Source organism: Staurois parvus, unplaced genomic scaffold, assembly GCF_062004578.1.
Source record: "Staurois parvus isolate SC_StPar_1 unplaced genomic scaffold, SC_StPar_1.0 ptg000168l, whole genome shotgun sequence".
Lineage (NCBI taxonomy): Eukaryota > Metazoa > Chordata > Amphibia > Anura > Ranidae > Staurois > Staurois parvus.
Window position 1 is genome coordinate 2,734,102 of NW_028317964.1, and position 8,726 is coordinate 2,742,827.

At 45.8% G+C, this 8,726-nt stretch overlaps 1 protein-coding gene across 1 annotated transcript in view; it reads left to right on the forward strand.

The window, feature by feature from the left end:
* Positions 1 to 7,734, forward strand: part of IL16 (interleukin 16) — a 180,611-nt gene extending 172,877 nt beyond the window's left edge. The window contains exon 20 of the mRNA XM_089676405.1: positions 5,622 to 7,734. Coding sequence (XP_089532531.1) covers positions 5,622 to 5,797 — 176 coding nt within the window. The 3' untranslated portion in view covers positions 5,798 to 7,734. The remainder of the gene's footprint in view (positions 1 to 5,621) is intronic.
* Positions 7,735 to 8,726: the final 992 nt, after the last annotated feature.

Consider the following 8,726-nt stretch of genomic DNA (forward strand, 5'->3'; position numbering starts at 1 on the left):
CATGGGTAGCGGGACTTAGGAGAGAGCCCCGCTTGCTAGGGGGTACTTGAAAGAAAGGAATAGCCAGGAGCTACTCCAAATCCAATGCACAGAGCATGCACAGAGAGGTAAGTATAACATGTTCGGTATTTATAAAAAAAAAAAAAGGTTTAAAATCACTTGAAATGTGGTGGCTGCACACGTTTTCTTTTTAGTTTTTTCGTTTTTTTTACTTTATTTTCACCTGGTGAGCCACTTCTGTTTTAGGCGGTAATCACACCTGCAGATTTCCTAAATGCGCGGCTGAACACACAAAATTGGGCATTTTGCAGCGAGTTTAATAAATGAGCTGCATACACGCTGCAATTGCAGGTTGCACTTGTACTGCCATTAATTGTTAATGGCACCCCAAGCATGGATGGAAGACGTGTTTTACCTCGCATTTGTCATGTGACAAAACTTGCCAAAACACGCACTGAAAAAACGCCAGACGCTCCACATCCGAAAAGGTTCTGGAGCTACTTTGGGGTGTTTGTTGCACATAGGGCAGCTCATTCAAATGAATAGACTGCCCTAGGCACAACACTTGGTAAAGCATGAAAAACATGCAAAAGTACATGAGCAGGAATGCATGTTCCTGCTACGTTCAGATGTGAATGGGGCTTAGGATGTCTCCACTCTGGATAAAGGAGCAACGGAGACATCCTTGGACAGCAGCATTATCAGTCTGTGGAGAGGGAAGTGTTAGATGGACTAGCAGATTTAACACTATCTACTGTCATTATCACACATATACTATCACTGTGGTTATCACAGAGACAACGCACTAAATGAAGAAATGAGAAATTTGGTTCCTACCTTACTTAACACGGTTTATTAAACACCTCTCTAGGGAATTACCGCCGATTCACTGTGATGAAGCTTATCACAACTTATCACCCGCTTAACACAGTTTAATTAACGTAAACTTAAACTGGCTGGATCATCTGTGAGAATAAAGGGAATAAAAGCCTAAAAAAAATCCAATGCAGCCACCACATCTGAGAACTCGTATGCAATGTAATAAATTGTTGGTTTTTTTCGATTTAACACTGCTTTGAGGTAATGATAGCTATGGGAAGCAAATTCTGTGCTGCCTACTTCCCTTGGTGCCCTTAGCAAATGCTTATTTTGCTTAATGATTAAAGGATAAGTTCACCTCTTTACAAAAAATAATAAATGCACATTTGTTTGCAGGTAAAAAAATTAGCATTTGTTATTTTTTTCTTTCTGGAGCCTCTAGAGCAGTGGTGGCGAACCCGTGGCACGCGTGCCACAGCCGGCACGCCGAGCCTTATCTGTGGGCACGCCAGGAGAATCCAGCGGCGCGCTGTCTTCCCGGCTGTAGTGTGCGTGACAGCCGGGTCCCAAGTGCGCATGCACAAGAAGCAGTGCTCCTTGTGAATGGTAAGGCGGTACCTGGGACACATGACAGATCCCAGAAGCCGCCGGACCAATCACAAAGCGCAGCGCTTCTCGCGCATGCGCACTGGGCATCCGGCTGTCCGACGAGCGCCCACACTACAGAAGCCGGGAAGACAGAGCGCGGCTGGATCGAGGAACAGGTAAGATAAAAAAAAAAAACTCTGCGGAAGTAAGAGCGGGTACCTGTCAAATTCAGGTACCCGCTCCCCCTCCCTCCCCAAAGGTCAGCAGTCATCCCTGTGCTGTGTCCCCAGTCTCTGGTCATCCCTGTGCTGTGTCCCCAGTCTCTGGTCATCCCTGTGCTGTGTCCCCAGTCTCTGGTCATCCCTGTGCTGTGTCCCCAGTCTCTGGTCATCCCTGTGCTGTGTCCCCAGTCTCTGGTCATCCCTGTGCTGTGTCCCCAGTCTCTGGTCATCCCTGTGCTGTGTCCCCAGTCTCTGGTCATCCCTGTGCTGTGTCCCCAGTCTCTGGTCATCCCTGTGCTGTGTCCCCAGTCTCTGGTCATCCCTGTGCTGTGTCCCCAGTCTCTGGTCATCCCTGTGCTGTGTCCCCAGTCTCTGGTCATCCCTGTGCTGTGTCCCCAGTCTCTGGTCATCCCTGTGCTGTGTCCGCAGTCTCTGGTCATCCCTGTGCTGTGTCCGCAGTCTCTGGTCATCCCTGTGCTGTGTCCCCAGTCTCTGGTCATCCCTGTGCTGTGTCCCCAGTCTCTGGTCATCCCTGTGCTGTGTCCCCAGTCTCTGGTCATCCCTGTGCTGTGTCCCCAGTCTCTGGTCATCCCTGTGCTGTGTCCCCAGTCTCTGGTCATCCCTGTGCTGTGTCCCCAGTCTCTGGTCATCCCTGTGCTGTGTCCCCAGTCTCTGGTCATCCCTGTGCTGTGTCCCCAGTCTCTGGTCATCCCTGTGCTGTGTCCCCAGTCTCTGGTCATCCCTGTGCTGTGTCCCCAGTCTCTGGTCATCCCTGTGCTGTGTCCGCAGTCTCTGGTCATCCCTGTGCTGTGTCCGCAGTCTCTGGTCATCCCTGTGCTGTGTCCCCAGTCTCTGGTCATCCCTGTGCTGTGTCCCCAGTCTCTGGTCATCCCTGTGCTGTGTCCCCAGTCTCTGGTCATCCCTGTGCTGTGTCCCCAGTCTCTGGTCATCCCTGTGCTGTGTCCCCAGTCTCTGGTCATCCCTGTGCTGTGTCCCCAGTCTCTGGTCATCCCTGTGCTGTGTCCCCAGTCTCTGGTCATCCCTGTGCTGTGTCCCCAGTCTCTGGTCATCCCTGTGCTGTGTCCGCAGTCTCTGGTCATCCCTGTGCTGTGTCCCCAGTCTCTGGTCATCCCTGTGCTGTGTCCGCAGTCTCTGGTCATCCCTGTGCTGTGTCCGCAGTCTCTGGTCATCCCTGTGCTGTGTCCGCAGTCTCTGGTCATCCCTGTGCTGTGTCCGCAGTCTCTGGTCATCCCTGTGCTGTGTCCGCAGTCTCTGGTCATCCCTGTACTGTCCGCAGTCTCTGGTCATCCCTGTACTGTCCGCAGTCTCTGGTCATCCCTGTACTGTCCGCAGTCTCTGGTCATCCCTGTACTGTCCGCAGTCTCTGGTCATCCCTGTACTGTCCGCAGTCTCTGGTCATCCCTGTACTGTCCGCAGTCTCTGGTCATCCCTGTACTGTCCGCAGTCTCTGGTCATCCCTGTACTGTGTCCGCAGTCTCTGGTCATCCCTGTACTGTGTCCGCAGTCTCTGGTCATCCCTGTACTGTGTCCGCAGTCTCTGGTCATCCCTGTACTGTTAATTAGTTTGCACTACTGTACGAGTTGTTTTTTCTAAACCAAAAGCTCGATATTCAGGTTTCATTGCAGTGTTGGCACTTTGAAAGAAATAAGTTGATTTTGGGTTGCAGTTTGGGCACTCGGGCTCAAAAAGGTTCGCCATCACTGCTCTAGAGCATTGCACCAGCAACTAGCAGATCACTGATGCCTTGCAGGTCTCCTGCAGGCCTGTCAGTGTATCTGTGCGCACAAGCAAATAGTTACTGACAGGAAGACTCAATGAACTACCACGGCTCTCCACAGTTCCCTGGTAATTCATTGAGAACTACAAGCCGACAGTTGCAAAGGCTGTCAGTAGTGTTCCCATTCACAGAATACTGTGAAAGAGTGACAAGGCTGGACGGGTGGAGTCTATAAAAAAAGATTCCCTGCTAGCTGTCACAATGGGGAGTGGGGAGGAGTGGGGGCCGGTCTGTTTATAACATGTTACAACCTGAATATTCATGTATCATGTAACATGTTATAAAAGGTGAACTTATCCTTTATCCAAGGCTGCTGGAGTGACGCTATCTACAGTATCTCACAGAAGTGAGTACACCCCTCACATTTTTGTAAATGTTTTATTCTCTCTTTTCATGTGACAACACTGAAGAAATGACACTTTGTTACAATGTGAAGTAGTGGGTGTACAGCTTGTATAACAGTGTAAATTTGCTGTCCCCTCAAAATAACTCAACACACAGCCATTAATGTCTAAACCGCTGGCAACAAAAGTGAGTTCACCCCTAAGTGAAAATGTCCATATTGGGCCCAAAGTGTCAAAGTTTTGTGTGGCCACCATTATTTTCCAGCACTGCCTTAACCCTCTTGGGCATTGAATTCACCAGAACTTCACAGGTTTCCACTGGAGTCCTCTTCCACTCCTCCATGATGACATTACAGAGCTGGTGGATGTTAGAGACCTTGCGCTCCTCCACCTTCCATTTGAGGATGCCCCACAGATGCTCAATAGGGTTTAGGTCTGGAGACATGCTTGGCCAATCCATAACCTTTACCCTCAGCTTCTTTAGCAAGGCAGTGGTCATCTTGGAGGTGTGTTTGGGGTCGTTATCATGTTGGAATACTGCCCTGCGGCCCAGTCTCTGAAGGGAAGGGATCATGTTCTGCTTCAGTGTGTCACAGTACATGTTAGCATTCATGGTTCCCTCAATGAACTGTAGCTCCCCAGTGTCAGCAGCACTCATGCAGCCCCAGACCATGACACTCCAACCACCATGCTTGACTGTAGGCAAGACACTCTTGTCTTTGTACTCCTCACCTGGTTGCCGCCACACACGCTTGACACCATCTCAACCAAATAAGTTTATCTTGGTCTCATCAGACCACAGGACATGGTTCCAGTAATTAATGCCCTTAGTCTGCTTGTCTTCAGCAAATGGCTTTCTTGTGCATCATCTTTAGAAGAGGCTTCCTTCTGGGACCACAGCCATGCCGACCAACTTGATGCAGTGTGCGGCGTATGGTCTGAGCACTTACAGGCTGACCCCCCACCCCTTCAACCTCTGCAGCAATGCTGGCAGCAGTCATACGTCTATTTCCCAAAGACAACCTCTGGATATGACGCTGAGGACATGCACTCAACTGCTTTGGTTGACTATGGCGAGGCCTGTTCTGAGTGGAACCGTGCTGCAGCTCAGTTTCAGGGTCGTGGCAATCTTTTTATAGCCTAGGCCATCTTTATGTAGAGAAACAATTTTTTTGTCAGATCCTCAGAGTTCTTTGCCATGAGGTTCCATGTTGAACTTCCAGTGACCAGTATGAGAGAGTGAGAGCGATAACACCAATTTTAATACACCTGCTCCCCATTCACACCTGAGACTTGAATCACTTAATGAGTCTCATGACACCGGGAAGGGAAAATGACTAATTGGGCCCAATTTGGACATTTTCACTTAGGGGTGTACTCACTGTTGTTGCCAGCAGTCTAGACATTAATGGCTGTGTTTTGAGTTATTTGAAGGGAGAGCACATTTACACTGTTATACAAGCTGTACACTCACTACTTTATATTGTAGCAAAGTGTCATTTCTTAAATGTTGTCATATGATATAATAAAATATTTACAAAAATGTGAGGGGTGTACTCACTTCTGTGAGATACTGTACTTTGAGTCTTCGAGTCAATTACCCATCAATCTTGCTAAGACTGAACTGCCAAAATCAATATAAAAGAATCCCTAATAAGATGTCTTGTACACGATATTATGGAACAGCCGTGCATTAAACAAGTTAAAAATTTAGGTTTACTTCCTACTATTGTGATTCAGTTTTGTAGAGTAGCATTTTCCCCATCCAATGCTATCAGTAATATTCATAGCTAAATCTGTTTCACGAACTTTGATATTTTGAGCACAACTAACTTGTATTTGTATTGTAGGTGTGTCAGAGAAGAATGATGCTGTTCAGCCTGGAGATGAATTGCTGCAGTTAGGAAATATCTCTTTGCAAGGTCTCACTCGCTTTGAGGCCTGGACTGCTATTAAAACATTACCCAGTGGACCCGTTCATGCTGTTATTAGAAGGAGCAGCAATGCTGGCTTGGTCGATCAATAGGAATCTCGACATAGAAGATGATGAAGCTTCTGCTTAACATACAATGTTTAACTGGCATGTGGTTGTTGTGGTAGGGCAGAATATTAACAAATATGACCCACAGATGATTGGAGCCACTCAACCCAATAACGATATTTTGGTCTTATGTGGATCCTGATGGGCTGAAAAAGCCACCGACTTCTTATATGTCTTGAATGCACCCAACAACAAGATCATCCTGTCATAATTCTTGACTCTGTTCCTATGGTGTTCTTTTAGTGGACTCACATTCAGTGACCACGGATGCTTTCCCTTAGCACCCCTGACAAGATACATACTTACCTGTCCCCCATTATCTGATTTCACAGGGTGACTGCTCGGTGGCACACCGTCTCTTCTTAAAATCTCCACTGTCCAGTCCTGTTCCTCCTGAACACGAGGATGCTACAAACTTTATTTGTTCCAGAGGAGAGTTACAACTTCTCTTGTCCCAGAAGAACACAAACCCAGGGATAGGTAAGTGTATACCTTGTCAGGGGTGCTGGCAGAGGGCATCTGAGGCCAATACATATAAGTCTTTCATTTTTCAATTGATATTCAAACTACTGTAGCTAGTATTACAGACTAAAACGTTGGTACCTGAGGAAGGTCTTTATAAGGTTCTATGACCCATCAAACACTGTGAAATGTCATCCCACCACAAAGAGCTGTGCAATGCAATTCTCACCCAGGGTCTTGTGGAACCCTAGGTTTCTAACAGAGGTTGTAGGGGTTCTTTGAGCTGTGGCTGATTGACCTCCCATTTCATGGTGCTTGCATATTTCAAGAACTAATGCCACTTGGCAGAGCCAGCTGCATGGCACCCATCATTTTTTTTAGCTGCATGTAAGGGTGGCATTCTGACAACCACTGTACAAGGGGCATTTTTTTCTTCTGACCACCAATATAAGGGACATTGTTCCTACTGACCCCTATTGAATTGGTTTCAGCCGGGGTCACCTGAAACCTGATAATTATTTTAAGGTTTCTTCTGAGGTAAAAAGGTTGCGAAAGGCTAGAAATCTTTCATTATAGTGTCTGTCATCTTAGCGTGGTAGGCCTAAAATGGTAAGATCAGACAACATATTGGGACTCTTAAAATAGTAAACTTTTTTTCTCTAACTTCAATACTAATTTTACACATCCCATACTGTATTTAGATTACATAATGAGCCAGTCCTAAAAATACTGTGGGTTAGATAGAGGTGCTACAATCTAGCAGTAACCCATTTGACCAGAAAACTCACTAATGGAAGATGCCTAGCTCCTTAGGCCTCTAAAGCAGACATTTTCAATATGCTGAGTCCCACCTTAATTACAGTAAATAAGACATAACTAATTGAACTAGCAAACCTAATGATTCCTCATATCAATCAAGTAACATACATCTCTTATCCATTCAATGCAAAAAAAAAAAAATAAGCCCGATTCTTAAGCCAACCCAACTCAATGTAACCTTAATTATATGGATCACACTCAGTTTGGATATTGCCCCAAAATATACTGTAGGTACTCCCAACTAAGGGTTCTTGGGATCTAAAATCATAGACACATTTACTTGGTTGAGCTCAGTTTGTTATTTAAATTCATATTTTATTCAACATTTCAGCTAAAACATATAAATCAACAAAAATTACCCACTTACCCTCCAGAGGATTTATCCCCTTTCATGACCAGGCCATGTGATACAGCGCTGCGTTGCTTTAACTAACAATTGTGCGGTCATGCAACGCTGCACCCAAATGAAATGTGTGTCCTTTTTTTCCCACAAATGGAGCTTTCTTTCGGTGGTATTTGATCGTCTGTGCGTTTTTTAATTTTTTGCGCTGTGAAAAAAAAAAAGACTGACAATTTTGAGAAAAAACAATATTTTTGAATATTTGCTATTAAACGTGCAGTAAAAAATTTAAAAAATCTAATTTTGTTATAAATTTATGCCAAAATGTATTCTGCTACATGTCTTTGCTAAAAAAAATCCCAATATGTGTAAAGTAATTGGTTTACGTGAAAGTTATAGCAACTACAAATGGCGGTATATACATACTGGAATTTTTTTTTTTTACTAGTTTAATGGCGGCGATCAGCGACCTATAGTGGAACTGCGGGACTGCGGCGGGCATTCTGACACTGGGGGGGAACTGACTTGGTGTCATTAACATCCCCAGTGACACCAATACAGTGATCAGTGCTAATAAAAAGTACTGACACTGTACTATTGGCATTGGGCAGGAAGGGGTTAACGTGGGCGATCAGAGGGTTAACTGTGTGCTGTTTTACTGTGTGCTGTGTGTGTGTGTTTCACTGTAAGCACACTGCTTTGTATGGCTCTGCTATGCAGAGCCATACAAAGCAGTGTGCAGGAGCTAACAGGGGAGAGATCTGTGTTGTTTATACACAGATCTCTTCTCCATCGGTGATACTCCCGGGTAATCACCGGGCAGGACCTGATGATTGACAGGCAGGGCCGCGAATGGCAGCGCGGGTAGGGTGCGAGCATGGCCCCTACCCAGAACTGCAAAATCACTTATATATAGATGATTTTGCACACCCGTGCCGCCCTGTAGCAGTATTTCTGCTATAGGGCAGTGCAGAAGCAGTTAAAGCAGACAGAATTAATTAGCAGCTGTCATATTTCATTGAATTGTATAAGTGTATCAAATAGTGATCTTAAGTGGTTGTAAACCTCAGACATAACATATCATATCTTTCTAAAGTGTATAATTGTGTCACTTAAGATCACTAAGTGTCATTTCTGTCTGCTACTTCATTCCTCTGCTATCAATCTGAATCACTTCTGACAAGTTTTCCTGACACCAAAAGAGAGATGGTGACAGGAGAGGAACCTCTAGCAGACTGACAGCCTCAGCTCTGTTCCTGTGTTCTCTTCCCTCCAATCAGCTTTCAGAACTCT